Below are 23,931 nucleotides of genomic sequence, written 5' to 3'. Positions count from 1 at the left end.
CATTATGTTTTAATCTCGCCCAATAAAGCTGGTATTCTCGTCGCTGCTATACCTGTGATCAACGGATCGGACCTCCACGATCTTGATTTGTGTGTTTTGCGTTTTGAAAAAAAAAAAAAGATACAGAAAGAAACGATACGTTCTCATAAAAATGATGAATTTAAAAACGAGAAACCTGTGAGAACGACAGGCAGTCTAACCGTCTTTCCCTCTTCTAATTTTAATTGCCGTTCGTTCTCACAGGTTTCTCGTTTTCAAATTCATCATTTTTATGAGAACATATCTTTTCTTTCTGTATCTTTTTTTTCAAAATCGCAGCATAAATCTTCCAATATTTTTTAGTGAGAATGCTCGGCCACCATAGTCGACGTCCCGGGGTACGCCCCATAATGGCCTATACGGGGAGGCTCCGCCCGAAAGGGGTACCTTTTTCAGGCTTCAGGTATATGAAAGGGTAGGGATTTTACTCGTTGTAGTATATGAAAGGGTAGGGAAATCTGTCATTTCGGTCTGTGAAAGGGCCGAACAGATGAATTCTTTTGCTTTATAAAGTCGAGAAAACGTTCTAGTTTTAAGATTATTCATTTTTAAATGACAATGCATTTACAGCAGTTAAAAAAGATGGAAAGTTCTAAACGAGGAAAGTGAAAGGGGTAACATCTGTCAATAGAAGGTATACGAAACGGGTACCTTTTTCGTGAAAAAATGGTATATTAAAGGGTGAGCCCCCGTGGACCCCTCCCTCTCTCGGGGTCGACGCCCACTTGGAGAGAGGTGCCTGTTCAGTTCAGCAAAAACGAGACTTTATGTAGAACAAAATCACTACTGTCATACTCGAAAGGAAAATGATAGAGGGGAAATTAAGCTCATACGGAGCTTTTCGCCGATATGATGTACATTCCCATCTTCTGAATTTACTTGAGACCTTCTTTGAAGATACTGACAATTAATATTTACCTCTTTAATTGACCCAGTGGTGTTCATCAGTTTGTATATCATCACCGTTGGAATTAAGGAGAGTGACGACAGGGTCATCAGCCAGCCAATCGCCTGTCCCCAGGCAGGATAAACGTATTCTCGATACTTGAGTGGCTGATACGTCACGAGGTAGAAGGCGAGCACAGTCTAAGCACACAAGCAAAATAGTAAGTTAAAGGAGCAATGTCACAAAATTTATCAAAATTTCAACAGTATGACCTGCTAACAATTAAATTGAGTCAAACCTAAAAATAACTGTTCAAAATATTAAAAGAAGGAATAAATAACAGAGTAAATACAAAATATGAACCTGACTGAATTGTGTGTTTTTGAAAACTTGTTAGCCTAACAGTTGTTCAAAGTTCATTTTTGCTGTTTGTAGCGTTTGATGTAATGCCTGGGAGGTACATTTGTTGGACGAGAAGCTGTGATTTTGCCATTGAAAAGTAATTTCTTCTGTAAAGTTCAGTTTAGTAAATAGGAAGGTTAAGCAAAGGCGTTTCTGAGCGACGAAGGTCAACCGGAAGTGAGGATTTTTCCGTCTATATATGCCTTGGCGATATAAATTGGTATTTCTTTGTTTCTTTACTCTTAAAGAGACGATTTGACTGAAAATTTGGGCGAAACGACCGCTCAAGAACGTAAAAAGCCCACTTCCGGTTGACGTGCGTTGCTCAAAAAGGCCTTTGCTTGAGTTCCGTTTTAGCTTTTAAGCGCATAAGGAACTGTAAGTGGCAATAGAGACCTTTAGATTCTAAGACGAGTACGACGACGAGTACGGGATTTTCTCAGTACTAAGTAGTGCTCACACGTGAACCAACGTCATTTGGGCGGGAAATCGTGGTAGCCGTCGTCATTCTACTACGAGTTTCAGCGAGAATGTCAAAGTGGCGGAAACAATGAGATATCAAATGTTAGAAGTTTTATTATTTGCGATCGGGAGAGCGCGTAACCTCCTTCAGTAAAGAAAACAGCCAGAACGGTCCTAACTTGGTAAAATGCCGGAAGCTTTCCGGGAAGTCTATATTTTGAGAAAACGCGAAAAAACTCCAAGTGATATCTCGTACTCGTAGTCGTTCTCGTCCTTGAATGTAAAGGTCTCTAATATGAACAAAATGAACTAGACCATTGTGTAGACAACCGTGACACATCCCTTTTATTAACCTCTACCACGGTCGCTTCGGTGGAAACAGGTCAGATGTCAACTGCTTAGGTACCGGTCATTACTTATCGCCTGAAGGGGGGGGGAGGGGGGTTTCGGAGGATTTTGGGGGATCACTTGATTTTTAGAATAACAAAAGGGGGGATCAGTCGTAACTGAGAACTCAAAAGGGGGGGGGGTCACTGAAAACTTTGGAAGGATTCAGAGGGGGGGCACTCAAATTTGCTTGGAAAATGAAGACTTGCGGGGGGGGGGGATCGCGAAAGTCATCAAATGATATTAGGGGGGATCACTTCAGTGAAGTAACATTCAAAGGAGGGATCGGCTAAATTTCATCTTGTTTAACCCCAAATCCTCCGCACTCCCCCAGGCGATAAATAATGACCGGTCCCCTACCCTCTAAGCATCAATATCCACATACAAATTCTACAGACTGATCTTCATTCATTTCCTTAAAAAATTAGTATAGAGAATTTAATGAAAGCTTAAAGCATTTTCTCTTTGGTGATCGTTTTAAGAATTCTCATTACCTTTTCTCTAGATAATGTGTGGACACTGTTAGGAGAAAGTTGATGTTGGTCACTCTTAGAACTTAAAGCGCTGAATGGCTTGCACTATATATTATGTTATGTTACACTATGTTATGTTATGTTATGCTATGTTATATTATGCTACCATCCTTTGTTCAGAACTATCCTCCACATTTACACGCTCGCTGTTTAGCCGCATTCTCGCTTCTGTGCAAGATTATGAAACTAGTTTATATGCAGACCGTAGTTATTATTGTGCAGTGGTTATGGATCCCGTTAGACTTCCCTGTTCATGATGTTTTCGTTAACCTTTTTGAATAAATGTCCACGCACAACGTTTAATAGCATTCTTATCATTTTAAACTGACTGACCAGTAGGAACGTCCCATTAACTGACCCAGGGACAATGCGCGAACATAAAAAATAAAGGGGAGCTCCCTAAATTAGGGGCAATTGCATCTGTAATTGCATCTAAATTTTCGGCAAAATAAGTTCCCCTAGGATGACCGAACATCTATAAATCTATAAATCTTATTGCGCCACTTGGAATGCATCTCTAGAGCACTAAAGTACTCTGGATAGCCTGTAGAGGGTTTTCAATATATGTAGGAGGAAACCTTCTTTGGGTGCCCCTGCTAAATGAACTGTGGCACAGCTGCTTTTATCTTTGCCGGCGTCAATAACCAGTTTCCTCAACTAACATTGCGCAGGCAAGCACTAATGAAAATCGCCGTTGTACTGACCAAACAAAATATTGGCGAGAGATACCTCCAGCACCAGCCACACCAGGGATTGATAGTAAATCCCAACATACTTGCGAAGTTGTTATAGAAACGTTTTCTACCTGTTGAGAATAGCAAAAAAAGAGATTTAGCTCATACTACCAAAAAAATGCTTAACTTCAAACAAAGGGATGTAGAAAAATTCAAAGTACAAAGGATAAGAAGCTGATTTTTACCACCTTCCTAAGTAGAACCTTCTTAGTAGTACTGATTAAAATTAATGTAGTGGAACCAAAATATAGAAGAGCGTGGTTTCTATGTAAGAGCAAAACATCTCTTAGGACCGTTGCAAATCACCTGTGTAAATAAGCGGTGATTTCTTCGAAATTTTTTGTCTTTGGTGAGTTCTCAGCTCCTTGAATTTGATCCTTAGCTTTACTTTAGTCTCTAATTTTTCCTTAATGCAATGTTAAGGAGTCAAATTAAACATATTTTCCTAAAATTTGCTGCTGATAGGCAAGCGCGAAAACAACAGGGACAACGAAACTGGGTGTTCCAGTTAGGGTTTGTTTACTTCAATATCCAGCACACTCGTCTGTTCAGAACTTCAGCCACCAAAGCGTCGTACTTTTCGTTCCGTCAACTGTAACTCCTACTTTCACCTTGAGATGAAATTACTAGTTCTTTCGGTCGCACCAAAAAACAAAGTAAACCTCATGAAGAGAAGTAATTGGGTTCTTGCGTAAATGAAAAGCATTGTCTCACGTTAATCATTTAGAAAAAAACTCTATGAAAAGTCCTAAAAAGGTAAGAAACGATCAAAGAATACAATACAAAACAAAATGTAATGTTCTGGAATTTAGGACGCTTTTCTTTACCATAGCCGGAAACGCATAACCTTCTCCCCGTGCCAGCGAGTATGCTAGCTATTATGAGTAGTTATTCACGTGGGAAGTTATCAGTTCCTTGTAAGAACAATTAAACATTTGTTTGCTTTTCTTACCATAAAACCATCCAATGGCCAAACATTCACCGAGGACCACCAACAACAGGACAGATCCGCTTCCAGAAAAAACGTCAAACAACTGAAAAAGGTACATTCCACCCTACAACAAAAGCATCATGACTTTGTATTGACAGACTAACTTCCAAAAGCCAACAGTTCCGTAACCAGGTAGATAGAAGAAAGTGTTTTGGTTACACTTAAAGGACTACCAAAAGTAAACCAAGATCGAAACCAATGATTATATGGAAATCAGTCTATAGGGCTGTACACACCTGGTGCTCTAGTGCTAAGGTCCTGGGTATTCACATCATAAAAATGGGGTTCAGACCTTGGGTACACGATGTAACTTTCTACTGAATTGCAGTATTTGGCCTTGTCAGACGCAATTTTGAAACGTTGGGGTAGCAGAAGGTTATCGTATGCAAAGCAGTGTATTGCCTCAGAATTGATAGAAAACGTGTGAACACACCAATTCAGCGCCCACCCAGGCAGTGGATGATCGGTTAGTACCTGGCACCTAAGCTTGCGAGCAAGCTCTTCGGGTCACTCCGGCGGAGGGCGGGAAAAGGAAGCAGAGTTCGCAACTACGTTTCTGGAATTTGAATATCTGCATCGAAAAAGTCGATGCGAAATGCTGATTGGCGGAGATGAAATTGGCATTGACGTCATTACCCTCAACACGTGTTTATTAACATTCGCGCTCGTTTCCGCTTCGCCCTGATTGGCGAAAATCTGACAGCTCAGTCGACGGGGAGCCACAGGGGAATTGGGGGTGGAATTCAAATTCCAGAGAGCTGTAGTTGCAAGCTCTCCTTCCTTTTCCCGCCCCGCGGCCAGAGCGCCCCAGAGAGCTTGGTCGCAAGCCACTGGCACCTTGGCCAGGCATCAAGTATAAGTTAAATCTCAAACATAGTTGTCGCAATGATTGCTATAATTATCCTTGAATAATCGATCCTAGTGATCTCATGAATGTTTTCCAGCACACTAACAATATGTTATCTTGGACTCTGCGAATCCAGAAAGAGATGTCCCTGCTCTCCTTACTTATCACCTTCCTTGCAGTAGCCTGCGAACGCACACTTCTTTGTGGTTGTCGCTCCTCTCCACCCGAAACATAAGTACTGACTTTTACTTTTCGGTTTTTCTGACAGCCTGCTTTTCGGGTGTAGAGAAGCGACGACCGAAAATACGTCTGCGTTCGCAGGCTCCCCTACAGCCGTGACGAGACAAAAAAGACTGCGATGGAGACTACCTGACGGTAAACTGAAGGATGTTAAAGAACACCACGCATGGTTTGTCTGATCCGTTAGAGGGTAATTCACTGTGCTGAAGAACTCCAATAAGCTCCATCAAACACGATCGACGAGATCGAAAATGGCATAACATTGTTTTATGAGTTAAAGTTACATACCTCAGTCACCATGGACAGCCCCGCAAGAAACATCAAACAACAGGTAATGAGTGAAAAGAGTTCTTTACGGTAGCCACGACGTAGTTTATGTGCGAACCTGTCAACAATACTTGTTATCGCACTTTCAACGTCAACAAACTGGAATAAAGAACAAATGTAAATCTGAGTCCTGGGGGGTAACATGCTACCCTGCTTGCAGAGTCTCCTTAAGCCTGCGCGGCTGGCGAAATTGTTTCTGTGCGCGAGAGGTACATTACGTGTCATCCTATTCTCCGCACGCCTTTGTAGTTTCTCTGCCAAAACGTTGCTCACGCTATAAACTATCCTTAGGCAGGATAAGTCGCCTTCGTTGTAAATTAATAGAGCTACGGAAAAGGTATTGTTGAAGACAGTGCAATTCCAGCCACTTGATAAGAGTGGTTGTTGCAGCTTGGACATCACCGCGAGTACCCCCGGACGAGTAACTACCATCGATTGAACGCTTGATTTTATACGTAAGCTTGCGAGAAAAGCGCATCGAAGTGAGTTAAAATATACTTGCCACCGGAGTGTGGATAGAAAATGACTTCACTTGTTTTTCCCGTTAATTCTAATTGCGTGTTGGAACCCAAGCAGGGAAAGATGGAAACTTTGTGGTGGACGAAAGTCGAGTGCGAAAAAAAAAAGAGCCATTTCCTTTCATCATATGGGGATATCCATAATCTTGTCAACTTCTACGTCAGGTAGGTAGCTATCTTGATCGTAGTAGCACTTTAATTCAATCAACCCTAAGCCTTAGTTAAATTAGGAAATGATAATATATATTAATGGCTTTGTTTCTTTCACCTTACCGCACTGTCTAATCCAATAAGGATCAACATGAAGAAAAACACCACGGACCACAGAGGAGCTAACGGCATCTGGGCAACTGCTTCAGGATAAACAATGAAAACAAGGCCTGGACCTGGAGACGGATAAAAACACTGTATTGTAACACATACTGGGGAAGCAATTAAGTTAGGGTATTTGCGGTAACAATTTTTCTTAGTCATCGATTTTTCTTTATTTCTGCCGTCAAGGTACTCCTGACTTCTAAAAACTTTGAAGCGAATCTTTTAACAATAAATTTATAATTAAAAAAAATGCTTCGAAATAATTTTTCATTTATGGTAGCTAGCATTTTAACTTTAGTTTCTGGAAAGATTGCCTTGCTTTGCTCTCCATCAGCGCAACATTTAACACAGGCAAAGACCTTTTATCCATTTTTTGACGCTAGCTGAGCGTGCTATTGGAGACATTTAAAATCACGTATAGGAGAAATCTCAAACGTTAATTTCTGCCACGTGACCAAGTATTCTTTTTACTCAAAGTTTACTGTTCATTACATCCAAACAAAAATATAAAGTTTTGATCTGTTTATTTCTGATCTAGAGTTACGTTTACGGCAAACGACAAACGTCAGATTCAGGCTGAGAAGTTGTCAATGAAAAGCAGTCTCTTATGAAAAAGACTGGCGCGAGTATACTGATTTTCGTGTGGTTATAACGAACAGTAAACAACAAGTGAAGGAAAATTTGGTGACGTGTTAAAAAACAGAGGTGATAGACATTGTGAATCTACATATTTTTTATATGAACTTGACATTTCGTAATTTAGTCAACATATATTATCGAAAGTGACCGAGTTAGGGCAAATGAGAAAATGTGACCCTTAATCTCTCTATCATTTGTACAGCCGCCATCTCTGCAGTTCATCGGTGAAATTGCAATAATGCAACAACTGGTAGGTATATTATGAGGAAAAGCTGCAGAAACACACTCACCTGACTGAACAACGTCTTTAACATCTACTCCTTGATTTGTTGCCATGAAACCCAACACAGAGAAAGTCAAAAATCCACCCACAACACTAGTTCCGCTGTTGTAAAATGCGTGCCAAATGCAATCTCTGCAAAATTAAAATCAAGAACAATGAGGCGGCATACTTTTAGCAATAACTGTTAGGTGCTACCCCGCGAGCAGAGGCCCTTCGATCTTCCTAGATAAGTCCTCTTCCCGACTTTTCGAAAAAATAACACAACTTTGAAATAAAGTGTTGACAGGCTAAACTTGTGGGTGTGTAAGGCTGATTAGTCTAAGCATAGACAGACCACCCTCTATCGGTGTAGCAGTCATTGTCATAGGAGTCTGTGCATCGGTCTTTTATAATTTATAGAAAAACGCACTTTCAAATATGTGTTTTGGAGCAAATTGTAGCCACCGTAATGTTTATCCGTACTTCTTCGTACAAAAGATCAATGCTCTGATTTCAAATAACAATAACGGGCACACGGACAGAGAATGGGTCTCCCTGTGGTCACAGTATGACGTTAGACACTTTCAGGAGCCTATGACCTAGACTGCTGACATTGATAGGCTCCTGACATTTTTTAATCAAATACAGTACTTGTAAAAGTTGTTGTTGTATTTGTTAAAGCTTCCCAGTGTCAACAACGTGCTCATTCCAACACCGTATGAGTAAAACACTTGAGTACCCGCGTCAAGCCAAACCTGTAAGAAACGGTTAAAACGATTCGGTTAGGAATTGAAGTGTCAGCACAAATCATGAATCCTCTCTTGTCAAAACCGAAGGGACAAATAAATAGAGAACTTTAGATTCGAGGATGAGGGCAACTTGGAGGACGAGATTTCGCGCATTCTCAAAAAAAGACTTCTCGGAAAGTTTAAAATTTCCTTTTTTCATCGAGGGAGGTTGGACCATCCACTAACAAGATTACAGGGGGAAATTTTACTCTGGAGCAACAGGGGTCTTTTTTGCATGAGCATGCGCGACCGCTGACTTGTCAAAGAGCACGCGACCAGTGACAGCGACCGTGCTGCATAGTCATAGGAACCAAATTGTTCACTTTGAAAGCTTGCTTGAGATTGAAATGGTAGCAGGAACTTAGGAAAGACCTTCGTTGTACAAAATAAGTAAAGATCTGCTGATTTAAAGTGGAGACTGATGCGCTGAACGAGGTGAAAGAGCAAGTTTTTCAAGGATGTCTGACACGAACATGGCTGCTTGTTGTTGTTTGGCGCTCGACTCGTGTCTTGATTCCCCTTTAAGAACCGAAAGTTTGGCATACAATGCATGGCTGATGCGTAGCTATTGAGCAAAATGTTCTTTATTTAATGTTTGTCTATAAATCGGATGTAAATCAGTTTCTCAATGCCGTAGAGGATATCTGTCAATAATTTGTTAATAGCTGATTTAGCCATATTTCGGGAGTGGATTAATAACGATCAGCGGGCGACTACCATGCCGTTTTCAGTTGGAATAGAAAGTTTTTGCCTTAAGTATTTTAGCGATACAAAGTTTGTTTATAAGAAAATTGTAGAACTTTTTGTTTTTGCGTGGACTGACATTGTAACGCATCTTTTACAGGAAGTTGCTTTTACCCAGAACTTAAATGTTCTAATGATTTGTAACTTTTGGTCGGCATCACATGTTTACTGTACTTCTTGGGAAACCTAACCGTTTGTTTCATCAAAATCGGTCACAAGATTGGACTTTAATTTCGGTCCTATTGAATGCAGTTTTGACTGTGTCTCATTGATATTCATTTTTTTTATTGTTCGAGACATACAGAGTGACTACCACCAATATCTCACCAGGTGACTAATCTACGTCCCTTGTGCTCTTAATTTTGTAGCTTTAAAGTGCTGGGAAAATTGTAGAACATATATTAATTCACTGCTGAACTGAACATCGGCTTTGGCGCACTTGGAACCCACTCGCTGAAATTTGCTGTTTTTTTTAAATATTTCTCTTCCTTTCCCATTTCAAAACAAAGAAAACTGAAAGTGTTTACTTGCATCAACAAACGTTTCTGCACTTTGTTTAGACTTTGATGAGGTCAGCGCAATTCTCCAGGCACTACATATATGCGCGCTGTTGTCCAAGTCAAGTGGGAAGATGAAATTTGATAGTAGCTCGTGTATGTTAAAGCCGATCTACTTCACTTTTGTTAAGACCATTCGCCAAGACCAACGAGTAAAATAATCGCTATGATAGCTTTGCGACGCGCCATTTTGATGAAGGCAAACCCTGTGGTGAGCCTCCATGCACATCGCTTGTTCAGCGGTCGCGCATGCTCATGCAAAAAAGACCCCTGTTCTCAGGAGCTTTCATCATGTTTCCTGAACAACAGAAAGCTTTTCCTTAACCAATCAAAACGAACTACGGTATTAAAACAGGATGGATACCAAACTAACCATGGCGATTAAGCTATTTTATCAACTTACAGGGAAACTGTTCTGTGAAACAGATCTAAACAGATTGATGTGTTTTCGGATCCAGAGATACAACTGCTCATTTAGGCGACGTTTATACGATACCTGTCGAATTTTCGACCGGCCGAAAATCGCACGGTTAGCTTATCCGTTCATACGGAACCACGCTAACCGCACGAAAATTCGAACGCCAAGCCATTCAAAAATTTGAACAGCAAGGTGTGAAGACCGTGACCGGCTTATTTCCAGTCTTATACGGCAAAGGTTTGGTTACATGGATGCGTGGTTATTCAGCTGGAAAAGGAGGGGAAAATTGCAAACAGATATTGCGAACATGGATTTACTAGCTTTTCTTGGAAATATAACGGTTCGACAGTTCTAGGTGAAGAGCCCAAAATTATTGTATAAATATATATACTGAAGAAACATTAACTATATAAGAAAAAGGTTCTATAATTTATGTAGTCTAGTGTAAATTCACACGACTTCTATGGGAGACTAGGTAAATAGAATACGATCCGTGCGTTAATAAACATTAACGATGATGATTTATTTATTTGGAAGATAAATAATGAGAAAAGTGGACGCCGGCCAACGGCCACGTGACATCGTTTTTGGACTTGAGCATTTACCGTATTTACTCAATCAAAAGCCACGGTGTTTTTTTGAATTTTCATCGTTTCTGATACAACTTTTATTCTCTAGAACGCCGTTTATTAGTAATTTTGTTCTCATTGCTTCTATCTGCAGCGTTTAAGAAAGGGGGCCGTTTAATCGAGTAAATAGGGGAATTTTCTAAAAGATAACCTGTCCATCCAAAAGTTTCGACCAGTCAGGCGTGACATAAAACGTTATCCCCTTCAGAGCTCCCGGCAAAGTGAGGCCACGGATTAAAAGAATCAGTAGAAGACCATAAGGAGCTGTGGCAGTAAAGTAGACAATCTAACAAATGAAATGAATTAAACATAGCAGATAAATAACACACAGATAACAGCGATAAACGAATGATTTGATAATAAGTAACAAAATGAAAAATACAATAACAAAAGAAGCATCGTAAATTTATCCAAATATCTTCTCGATCAGATTTAAGCATGTAAACAGCGGTCGCTGATGGATTGCAATGCTATACCAAAGTACCATTCAAACAACATATTGGAGAGAGAGACAATATGCAAACACTACGATTTGTCGGCTCCATCAGTTTTTCTTTTTTTGCCTTGCCTTTATATACAAAGATGTTCCCGACAAATTTTAGTTTGAACAAAACTGGCTGCTCAAAACTGAGCTCATTAGCGGACTATCTGGTTTGCGTGTATACCTTTCTCTACCAATATCACCCCCCCCCCAAAAAACAACCATAATGGTCCCTTTATAACCTCCATTAGAATGAGGTTTAAGGTCCCAGTCCAAAGTGAAACCTATCATTAACCCATGGTGTGCCGCAGGGCTCAATTTTAGGTCCCCTGCTCCTTGCCCTCTACATGAATGATCTTCCAGAAGCCATCAAGTCAAGTAACATTGAATCCTATGTTGTGGATAACTCGAAAATATATCTTTCGTTCTCTCGTATTGTACCCACATATGTACTAAAGTACTATAGCAGCTCTTAATTATAGCGTAAAAAACACTTTTACAAACTTATGGCACATTGAATACCTTGCCACTGATCTTTACCCCTTTAACAATGCACACAAAACAAAGGACCCAGGAAAACAGTAGGCACAAAGCAAGGTCCCAGTTAACTGCCCCTGGCTCCCCCAAACCGTCAGAAAGTCGTAAAACCCTGTAGCTAATAAATGAGAAAGAAAATGGTTAAACTTTATTTCCATTATGTCCAGTAGCAGCCTCCTCTAGAAAATTCTTCGCTGAATATTGCTGACACTCAGGTTGTTGTTTTCTTGTATGACACTACATACATTGTGCATTGTATCAATTCAATTGTCTCTTATAAATAAAGACAGCGGCGGATCCAGGGGGGTGGATTGGGTGGCTAGCCACCCCCCTTTAAAACAGCTAGACAGAAAATATACCGAAATATACGTAAAAAACATGCGAAAATACCTAGGTCCCAAAGAAATCGAGAAAAGCACCGGTGACATTGTCTTTCCTCGACATAACCTGCTCAGGAAAAGAGGGCACTTAATACGCTCTCTGCGCTTATTCCTTAAGTCATCGCCTCTAAGTCTGAAGAAGAAAAAATTCCAAATAGAACACTTGCCAATATCCTGTCTGACTCAGAAATGACTCAGAAATGACTCAGGAACCCAGGAAAGACTTTAGGGAGTAAATAATTAAAAAAAATTGCACACAACTGAGACTTGCCAGCTGTGAAAACGCAAGGCTCGAGTACTCGGATTTTTGTTTACCTACCATTCCGCCATTCCAGAAAAATTTTTTCGAAGAATACTTTTTCAGTGGAACAGGTGGCTTTGGGGTACCTCTCTTCTTCGGCAGTTTTAGGCTTCCGAAAAGCTCTGGAACAAGACGCTGTGTCCTCTTCGGTTAGTGTCATTCGCAGACTGGAAAATTTCTGAACACAGGCGAGATTTGATTTCTTACATAATAATTTCATATGTAATGTTTTATTCGCATGCTAATTTCCAACGTTAACAAAAGTGTCATTGTTATCAACTCCATTGAGACACGCTTTTCCAGGAATGTTTTTGAAGTCGTTCAATAAACTCGCGGGTCGGGTTTTATCGGGGTATCAAGCCAGCAGGCGAAGCCGAGTGGCTTTATACCCCGATAAAACCCGACCCGCGAGTTTATTAAACATTACTTAATGGCAGCATTGGGAAGACAATTTACAGAAGCAAAAAATAAAGGAAACGACAAAAAAACCTTGCTAAAATTCAACTCTCAAAATCCAAACGGTATCAAACGGGAACTGAATCAGATCCAGGGAAACTGGAGGCGGCTGAAACTCCAATCCAAGAAAGAAGACGATTTGCAAAGTCGTGAAGCAAGAAAAACTAGTGGAGGAAAAGCTCTTAGTGATGTTGAACAGGAAAGAAGCAAATGTCACGAAAAAGGACAGAAAAGAAGGATAGTCAGGAGTACAGTAATTTTCGAACGCCTCCCAAAACGAAACTTCCTCTTGGTATGTGTCAAGTTCTTAAGGAATGACATGGAATCTTCTTTTCGTTTGGCGATAGCCCTTGAAACCTTGTAAATGGCTCAGTGCATGCAGGGCATATAGAAACACTACCAACATGAAAATAAATCGGAAATAACCCGCTCGAAAGGTCACGTACCAGTTTTGTGTAAAACCTCAAAGCAATAAAAACTTGCACTGAGCAACGGTGTAAGCAGCAGACCTCTCCTTTTGTAAAATTTTGATAGATCTTTACCCAAAATGTTCGATTGGTTAGTGACCGGATCTTTTCTAAGGGGAAATGACGATCGAAAATCTTTGTCATCATATTCCTCAAAAGGGTAAGATCTGTTCCTAAGCCGGTGCGGAATTTGTTGAGCATGAATTTGTATATTACAGTGGAACCTAGATATAACCAACATCTCTATAACGAAGTCGGGGGTTGTCCAATACTCCGACAAATTTATGGATGGCATTGTATTGTATTGTCTTCACATTAATGGCCTGTTTACATGGAGGTGGGGGACCCCAGGTAGGTGAGGTAACCCGCTTAGGTGGGGTAACCCGTTTGTCCATATAATCTCTCATTTCAATTTGACCACGTTTACATGATAGGGGTGGGTGACCCGCCATATTTTACCTAACCTTCCTGGGGTCCCCCACCTCCATGTAAACAGGCCCTAAGTACAGTACAAAAGCACAACAATAAAGAACGAAGCATAATAACAAAAATAACAAAAGCATAACAATAAGGAACAAAGCAAAACAATGAGAAATTGTAACAAATTTAAAGCCACGCATAAATTTGTTGGAGTATTGGACAAGTATGGCGATGTCCTCGGTGAACGATTTTCTTGACTCCATCCATAGTCTAGATATATGGAAAAGAACCTCGATATAACGAAACCTCGATATGGAGAACACATTTTGCCAGTCCCTTGGCCCCTCGTTAAATCGAGGCAACACTGTACGTCGATTGGCGTAGTCACTTTTCAGTTCTGTTTAACTTTCTATTGTTCCTTAGTCGGTGTTTAGACACGGTCACGGAACAACAGCGTGGGAATAATCGGTTTCCATGGTTTAAACGATGACTTGCTTGGGTTAGACGATGACTTGCACAAACGCTGCTCTAAACTTGGTTTAAATAACCGACCCATACGTTTTTGCCGGTGGATATCCAGAATTGAATATCTTTTGAAATTAGTTTGTTCATTCATTCATCCGAACCATCCGTAAAGGGGTAAAAAAACCGTTACTTTCCATCCAAAATATCAAGAATATAATTCCACGACACCACCTTCTCTCGCCAATATCAAGTTCAATCATTTTGATCGCAGAAGAGGGCCTGAAATTAACTGAGATTGGTGATGTAAACGAGTGAACCCAGAGGACCAGTGTTTGTGCTTTCAGTGGAACCTTTTCTTTTGGGACACCTCTATCTAAAGAAAATTCAGGACACACACAATACGTCCTGTTTTTCTGTAACATGAGAAATTATTGCTTAATTAACCCAGCCTTCGCAAAATTATTATGGGGTGGGCAACGTCCCATTCCCGATTTTTTCCTGAGGGGAGGAGGCAGTTGTACACGAGCTGATAATTTGAGGCACGATAGTATGCCTAACAATTAATGAATGAGGCTGAGCGGTATGTTACAAAGAATCATGGAGATCGAGGAGGGTGTTATCCATCGAGGCCGTAGGTCGAGGCGGGTAACACCCTCTGAGATCTTCGTAATTCTTGATATGACACGAAAGCCGAATTTAATAATTGTTTTATTATTCATTCAAAATAATTTCTAGTTTAAAAACGTAGCTAAAAAAGCTTACCTGCATCGATGATAAGTTTATCTTCGATAGTTTACGTTTAGGTTTGTCCAGCTCCGCAAATATTCCCCAAATGGCAGATGTCGCCCTCTGAGTTGTCTTCTTGCTGTTTTTGCTATGTTTCTAGCCATTATATCGCCTACTTCCAGCTGTAGTTCTTACTCTTGAAACTAGTGAAGTGTCCGCCATTTTAGTTTACAACGAAGACAACTCAACCTCATCACCAGGTCTTCTCTGTTGTTAAACGGTGTACTAACCCGTAGAAGGCTGCATTTTTGACATCATTTCCTCGTTAAACACAAAATTCTTCCAAATTTTGTCATCAGTAACTGGTTATGGTGAATTATGCGTGTGCTTTTAGCCAATCAGAATTGGGGAAATATTTTGAATGAATAATAATAAGTTTTAATTGCTACTTACTCCCAGTATTCCTGGCTTGCCGATACTCGCTTTGCTACATTTGCTGCCGTTAGATTAAAAAGAGTGGTAGCATTTGCAAATGTGTTATTCAGCGTTCCATCATTGTCACTCTTCTCAGCATAATCCACACAGTTGGGAGTGTTCCATTCATTGTTGCAGTGGGACCAAGGAAGTGGTGATTGGAACGAGGCAAACAGGTAAAACAAGACCCAGGCAAGAATCACATTGTAGTATATAGAGATCCAGAGAAGGACTGCTATACTTGCATAACCAATACCTAATAAAAGATATCAATTAGTCAAGTTAGGCCAAGTTCAACCGTCGAACCTTTCATGTACCAAACCTAATTGAATGTCTTCAATGGGCCTTTGTCACATGGCGGCCATTTTGTCCCGAGTGACTGAAATAGCTTTGGTTTACCTGCCTAGCCTCGCTCCGAAGGGTGGTAAAACAAAGCTTTTTCAGTCTCTCGGGACAACATGGCCGCCGTGTGAAAAAAGGGCCCAATGAGTACATGAAGAGATGGACGTTTGAATCAGCTAGGTCCGACTTATCTAATTTGGGTCGAACCATGATTTAAAATCGAGTGGCTCACATGGGAATTTCGACTGTGGATGGAGCAATTTCGTTCCAAACGTCGAACTTCTCACTGACAGGTGTCGAACCTAATGCAAAAATTACTATAATTAACTTTAAATAAATAAAAAAATAAACAAATAAATAAATAAATAAGTAAATAAATAAGGGACATATTCAGATCAACGGTAATGCTAGACGGGAATAAATTGTGTGGTCTTATCAAGTGAGTTTTCTCAAGTGGATTGTGTGGTCCTCTACCCGATTAACGCCCATTTTATGGCCGGTTTTATTCAGGAACCAATATGCTGGTTTTATAAAAGGACATATAGAGAGAACAAATCGGTTCCAATAAAACCCATAAAATGGGCATCAGTCGGCTCGAAGACCACCTGATGAAAAATACAGGCCCCAGTCGTTCAAAAGGTTGACAACGCTCTCCACTCGATAAATCTCTATTATTTTACTAGATAACGCAATTGGTTAGTCCTAATACTTATTATCCAGTGGATACCGCTATCCAACGATTGAACAACCGGGCTCAGATAACTTAAGTATTATAGAAAGCCGTTTCTTTAAGTCACAGAATCTATCGTTTTTTTCCAATACAAATCCTTATTTTGCGAAGGTTACCCAAAAGGGCCGACGCTCACATTTCGAAGTTGGGCTTTTAGTGTTTAGACCAGCTAGATAAGAATTAATTATCAATTATTGGCCGATATAACGGGGATATCTTTACCTTTAACGAGTGGACATATGTCCCATACTGTAATTGCTCCTTGGCTCAAAAACTGGCCCAATCCAACTTCCAATATGTTGACTGGTACTGCAGCCACAACCAGGCAAATGAAGTAGGGAATGAGAAAGCAACCTGCCAATTAAAAGCCGGGGTTAATCTTTTATTTCTGAGCTCCCGGAATCCAAGATTTTTTTAAAACCTTCGTTGAATTAGAAAAAACAAGAGGGTTTGTGTTCCAAATCAAAATATTCTATTTTATTCTATTCTATTAGATTCGGCAATGATTGTCAGGGTCACCGCAACAGCTTGACGAATTACTGCGGTCCCGTAACAGTCCCTTCCCTCGTGAGAGATAGACCACCACACCGGGGACTGCGTCCCCTACTCTTTACGAACAGTGTGTGGGTTCTTTAACGTCCCACAGATTTATATATGCAAGGGTTGTGACACGGGGCCTACGGTTTATCGTCCTTATCCGAAGGCTCAAGGAAGAAGCTGCAGGTGTGTTTCTGATGATCTTGTCACTTTTTTTGTTTCTTGCACTTCTCGGTCGTAAAATTAGGTTTACTGTATTGTTATTCCATTCAAGGCACTTAGTACGTAAATAACTCTACTTACTAATGGCAGATAAGATTTTTTAATGAACTTCTGTAGTATTAGCAGGAACTAGTGGCAGTCCGGCAGTAGCAACAGTACTGACTTTATTTAAGTGTCTGGTCTGGAGTGTTTAACTCTTGCAAACTTGTTGGTGGCTGTGCCTGGTCAAAGCCGTAAGAGGATACGTGTACTTACATACCTCCACCATTCTTGAAACACAGGTAGGGAAACCGCCATAAGTTACCAAAGCCTATGGCCCAGCCCATCAAAGCCAGAACGAAATCACACTTTGAAGACCAAACCTCTCGCTCGCGTACAACCTCGACCATTTTGAACTGACTTCAGTTCTTTCTGAAAATGCACCCAAGAAGGAACAAAGCAATAAAATATGCTGTACTGAACAAGCTTTCTCAGTCACTGGCTATTGGCTACGTTCCTTCTTTTTTTTTTGCGTTTTCATCCAAATCTATAAAAACACACAAAAAAAGGAGATTGAGTCGTATAAAGTCATCTTAACAGAACAAGCTTCGTTATTAAGGATTTATCATAAATTGCCGAAAGAAATATCTCTTTTGTGAGGAAAAACGCAAGAGATACCCTGAGCTGGCAATGAAGGTCCATCTTGCCGGCAAGTGGCTCGGGGAGCTTTCTCTTGCCCCCTTGAGGAGCCAGCCAGCAGGGAGCCAGAGATAAAAGAAAGGTTAGAATAACGATCATGGCCTGTTTAACGCTAAACGTTAATTTTCATTTCACGAACATGTTTTATCATTGCTTGTCGTTTACCGCTCAACATATGTACCGTAAATCCTCTATTAAGCTGCCCTTTCTATTAAGCCCCCCTCCACCTTATTATCCTTAAGTAATAAATGACAGACTTTATTAATCAGTCACGACTATAAAAGATCTAGGATGATTTATTCACCAACTGAAACTTCGGATTTTTTTTTAGGCTTGGCTGCATGAGCTCCAACTTCTTGTGCTTGAGCTTTTCCACTTTGTATTATAGGTCTTTATGGAGAACTGATACTATCATCTTTGCTAAATTGAATAAGCCCCCCCCCCCTCCAAAATAAGGCCCCGTCTCTATCAAGGCTCTCCCCCTCGATTAAGCCCCCGGGGGCGTAATAGACGATTTACGGTATTCATAAGTATTATTTCATTGCTTATTTCCTACGCTGAAATTTTCATGATCTGTTTGGTTATTTTAAAGCTCCTAAAAGTTGAACTCGCAAGGAAAAGAAAATTGACACTGATCTGGGACCGAAGCAGATACTAGTTAATCCTAGAAATCCCAAGTAAGGAAAATTTTTTTTCCTGAGACGATCCATGCACTGATGAGAAAAAAGGTTGCGAGAGTAGGAGAGAAAATAAGAGAAAAAAATTACCATTAACAATGGGAAAAGGCTTGATCTTTTATCAAATTCTCGCTACTGATTCTTTAAGGAAATGTATGGATACTATCAGTCTGGAGAATTTGTATATGGATATTGAGGCTTAAAGGGCTAACCACCTCCCACAATAAATGTATGTAGATTTCTGCTTCTGCTTTTTAAAAAAGGTTTCACTGTTGCTTTTTGTCAAAATTTAAATTAAAAAAGTACTTGAATTTACTCTAAACAGCCATCTGGGCATGAGCAAAACTCAGCACAGGAAGGAGCATAGCCAAGGGCATACTTACGTGTATGCCACTATGCACGAGCGTATTGAATAACGATCAAAAAAGCAAAACCAGAAACAAAAAAAACAAAACAAAACAAGGCGGAGGAAATAAACGAAGCTAAGCAATAGTGAAAAATTTGTATAACCATAAACAAAAATTATTTGTTTTTCTTACTCGGTGGTACAGTCAATGTGCCATCGGCATTCAGGACGTCCATAAGGATGTGGGTTCCAGAGATACTCACTGTTCCTAATGCAACCATTCTGTCTCCTAACTTACTGCCAAACCCACCGGCTTTGATTATGTATGATGAGGTAATCAGCCTTTGAACTCGTTAAAAGTTGAGTTGAGTGTGGCAATCTCAGGGAAAACACAGCATTATAACTGGAAAATGTTTTGAAAGCATTTCGGCACCCAAAGACCGAATGTTTCCAAATACGTCATACTGAAGTGTCTCAAATGGTTTTCTTTATGCTTTAGAAGCCTGTTTAGTTAATTTCGGGCTGACTTAAAGAACTATTTATCTGCTCGGATGTCTTAAGGGACTGTTGGTTGTTCCATTCCAAACTGTTTGCTGCCCTGATGAACATGGAGTAACCGCTCTTTCATTGGAGAATTCTAGGGAACGTTTTGTCACGCTCTGTGCTGAAATTTTCAGCAGACTTTTTTAATTATATCTTGTAACAAATTAAATGTGAATGACATATGACCTAACCTTAGTAGAAAACCTATCAATTAAGCTACGAAAATCATAGGCAAGTTAGAAGAAAAACTCCAAAAAGAAAGACATTTTTAGCATTTCTCGAGCTTAAGAGAAATTAAGTTAAGTTAAATAAGTTATTTTACAGAAAAAGAGTCATTCGGTGCCCCTGATTCTTTCAGAACCGAAAGCAAATGACCCTGTCGTATCTATAAACAGAAACGAATCGACTGGGAGCGCAGCAGAGAAGATTAACAAATTAAAAAAACCCCAAAAAAACAAAAACAAAAAAGCAATCGAAAAATGGATCATATTGGACCCTACTTAAAAGCTATACCTAAAATATTGGACAGAAACTTATCACAGCCTGTCTCGGCCAATTTGTTTTCCAATCCCAGCGCTTAATACTGCTTAAGTCTGAAGTCCAATAAGACGGAAATGTGTTTCCGCTAAACGTAGATTATTGGTTTTCCACGAAGTAAAACTCCCAAGAAAGTTTCACATCGTTCACGAGAAAAGCATGTGAGAGTTATCTGAAGGGATGTGCTTCCACGGGACTTCAGTAACGCTAGTTTGTGCTACGACAGTGTCTTTTCTCAATATGAAGTATGAATGTCAGTGAACCTTGAAACTGTATAGCTATTTGACGAATGATCATGTATATATCTTGATATGGGAAGGGGGTGGGGGGCGTAGACTCGGTCGTTTAATTCTCTGATTGTCGGTGGGTGCTCGGTAGAAACAAAGGAGGCATTTTTCTTTGGTTTATTTCTGACTCCCTGAAATGCTTCCTTAACCAAGAATTCTGTTTTCTGTCTTGCATAGGCTTCGTGAACGATACTACAAACCCTCTTTCATCATACATTCTTATGGCCTTAGCCCTCCAAGGGAAATCTTTTTTTCGAACCGTATTAAATTGTTTTGACTATGAAAAGACGTTATGCTATTAAAAGTGGGACTTTACGAAAATTTAATGCAAAATGGGGAGCCTTTACTCCGGGAAAGTAATCTTTAGTCTTTCTCTACTTTGTACAAATGTACAGAGAACAGCAATGACGTTATTTCTCTAGAGGCTGTTTTGACAATTCTACGCTTGAATCAGTCTACGTGCGTAGTTGCTGGTGTTGTGAGTATGTGGGTGTGCGAGTGTTTGCGTGAGTATGCAAGAACCACGTGCTAAGCTACTTTGGCTTCTTTGTATTATAGATCTGGATTGTTCAAGTAAGTAATGTAGTTGCAGTGTAGTCATGTATTTATTTGTAAGTAAACGAAACAGGACATACAAAATTTTCGTCAGAATAAAACTAAAGCTTTGGGGGCGGGAATCCCTCAGTTACTGAAAAAGGCGTGGAAGGGGATGGTGAGATACCTGTGAACGAGAGTCCGAAGAGCACATTACATTCTAGGCTTAGAAATAGTAATAGTCACGTACACGTGAACACTGACCAACTTCCCGATAATATTTCAACGTAACTCTGATTAAAAAAGAACAATTTCAAGAAAATCGCTATATCCATGTCTAAATTAGTCTTGCTGTCAAATAGATTCAACTTTTTGAAAAGTTTATTAGGGAGATTAAATCGAGGATTTGTGTTTCCATTTTTTGATACTGCTAGGTTATCATAAAAAAATGTTTTTGTGAAAAAAGCGAACAGGCCGCAGTTGTCCAAAAGGTGGATAACGCTGTCCACTGGATCAGAGCGCAACAGTGGTTCCCGTAATACTTATCCGCTGGATAGTGATTTATCCGGTGGATAGCGTTATCCAACGTTTAAACAACCCGGGCCAGGTTTACACAAACAAAACGCTGAACATCATAAAGCTCATAACCACTGGACCCAAACTTGACTGAGCTAATTATTCTGTTCTTGATTTTCTGACTCTCTAATAATTAGTTAAGAATGTCAAAGAATGTTAGTTTTTACCTCACAAGTTCCGTCTCCAGTTCAGCAATCTGGCGGTGGCCTTTCGTAACCCTAAGTATTAAACGTTCGTAGTGCTTCATCTAACATTTTTTTTAGAAGAAAAGTCACGCAAAACTCTCGAGAACTAACCAAATAAAGATGCCGGTTTCAAGTGGCAATAATACAAATGTTTTGGCACGTGACCCACTATTAAAAACACCGTGCCTTTCTTACCTAATCGCCAAATTTAAAATCTACAACCTTTCTTCTTTATCGCCATACAAGACCCTTGTATCTACTTTCCCATGAACCTAGCGCGCGGCATGCAGAACACATGTACGGGAGAAGGAAGCTTCACGCTCGCCACGAGTTTCTTGCAGTTGAGAAATGGGATAGTTTACGCGAGACGTGTCAGTGAAAGCAGTAACTGATTTTGTTCTTTTTGTCACTCTGAGTACCATATCTTTCATTCTTTACTTAGCTTGGATCAAGGGCTGTTTTACCATCATGTGAGTAAGTGAGACCTCTGATCTTATGTCAGTGTATTTTTCCGGTTTGGGTCTCTGCGCCCTTGGCATACCTTAAGCACACAGTTTAATTTTTGAAAACCAATTTCAGACTAGAACCCCAAGGACGGTGTACTATGTAAGGACCGTGATCAATTTCAGTCGTCTTTGTACATCCCTATGTTCGTGTACGGAGTCAATGGAGTTGGATCATCATTGTTAATATCATATTCAAATTTAGCGAATCGACGACTTGCAGTTTAGCGAAATAACCTAAATATCCTCAGATTACTCTTCCCATGTTACTCTGTTATTTTTTTTAAAATAAACCATCATTTGTCTCATCAGTGTCTCATGATAAAGTCACTTGATTGAGATGTATTTTTCCTCACGCTTCGATCTACAGGTTAAAATAATGCTTCTGGTCTTGCGATGATGTTCAATGGCTGAGTCTTCCCATCAGAATTTCGCATAGCATCGGAAACGTCTCGATTCTGTACATCTCAATTATTGTACCACGATGGTTGAACAATAGCAACCGTTCTCTTAGCCCCCCACGCGGACTTTTTTAAGGGAGCTCGTCTTTCATCCTTCCCCAGTGGAGGGATAAAAACCAGCTCCCCTAAAAATGCCTGCGTGGGAGGCTACTGTTCTTCTAGACATCGATAAATCAATTTCCTGGATTACATTCACGCGAAGCTCACGGACGAGAGACTAGAACAGATTTATAAAACCTGCCTTGGCGTGATCATGACGAGATACGCGTCACACTCGTGTGGCCTGCAGAGTGATTATATACGCACTGTAGTGCTTTTATTAAGGGAGTAAAAAACCCACACAGTTTCAAAACAAAAACAAAAGCACATAAAGTTCTGGTAAATAAAAGCACACAGTAATTAGTGGTCAAGGGTTTACTATTTCTTATAGCCTGTAGAGGAAGCTCTCCATGCTTTATTCGAATCCCAGATTAATATGCACTCCGTTTGCCTCCTAAAATTTGCAAAAGTTAATTGTTTTCAACTGTCTCGGAAGTATCCAGTACCCTCAGGAGCATTTGAAAACAACAGTTTATGCAAAATCGGGGGGCAGACAGAGTTTATGATGGGTGATTCGAAAATAGAGAATTTCTGAACTCGTGAGAGTTTTTATAAGGTCACGAATTTTGCTCGCGGATCAGGCATGATTTTCGCCTCTTATAATTTGTGCACCGTCACTAGCCTAATACAATTACGTCACCCTAGATGATTTGTGGCAACAAAATCACCAGTACTTTGTCACGATCAATAATCAAAGCATCTAGTTTCTATCGATAAGTATACACAAACGAAAACCAAGTTATCTTGAGTCATGTTAGAAATTTCTTTATACGTGCGGTTGACATTTAAAGGAGGTCAACTAACGAACCGCGCGGGCTTCACCTACAATTTAGTACATGGTCATGTTTTAATACATGTAACAAAATTTACTCTGCTATTGACTTTAAAAACATGAAGTACGTGTTAAACGTTTAGTAAATGGAAGTAGGAGTGGTAGACTTCTCTGTTTAAAAAGGAAAAAAAATTGTCTGTAGTTTTCCACCCTGAACATCTTTGGAAAAGGCCAAAAACTGTAAATGATTTTTAGACGAAAAGCTCCAGATTTGTTAAGCATATAGTTTGACTTTCTCTCCTGCTTACACAGCTCGTTTGGTTAAGGGAGGAATTTTGTAGAGCTAAGACGGGGAGTAAGTTGGACTGCCAGCCACATGATTCTATCACTTTAGTGAATCTACTTTCAGAGAGTCACGTGACATATATAAATGCATTCTAGGGTTAAAATTAGAACAAAGTACAATTTAACCGGTTA

The 23,931-nt window shown here is 40.0% G+C and overlaps 1 protein-coding gene across 1 annotated transcript; it reads right to left on the bottom strand.

Annotated features, from left to right (window-relative positions):
• Positions 1-828: 828 nt before the first annotated feature.
• On the bottom strand, positions 829-21,677 carry LOC140932019 (sodium- and chloride-dependent taurine transporter-like). Its single transcript, XM_073381684.1, has 13 exons — positions 21,602-21,677; positions 17,516-17,667; positions 16,720-16,851; positions 15,405-15,681; positions 11,722-11,854; positions 10,870-11,004; positions 8,234-8,337; positions 7,611-7,735; positions 6,640-6,752; positions 5,810-5,947; positions 4,396-4,498; positions 3,414-3,514; positions 829-1,125 (listed from the first exon to the last, which is right to left on the bottom strand). The coding sequence occupies exons 2-13, from the start codon at positions 17,643-17,645 to the stop codon at positions 829-831; spliced, it is 1,788 nt and encodes a 595-aa protein (XP_073237785.1). The 5' UTR covers positions 17,646-17,667; positions 21,602-21,677.
• Positions 21,678-23,931: the final 2,254 nt, after the last annotated feature.

The sequence above is a fragment of the Porites lutea genome, chromosome 3 (assembly GCF_958299795.1).
Source record: "Porites lutea chromosome 3, jaPorLute2.1, whole genome shotgun sequence".
In the NCBI taxonomy this organism is placed as follows: Eukaryota; Metazoa; Cnidaria; class Anthozoa; order Scleractinia; family Poritidae; genus Porites; species Porites lutea.
The sequence above is the reverse complement of the archived record's forward strand: the minus strand, read 5'-3'. Positions and strand labels throughout refer to the sequence as shown.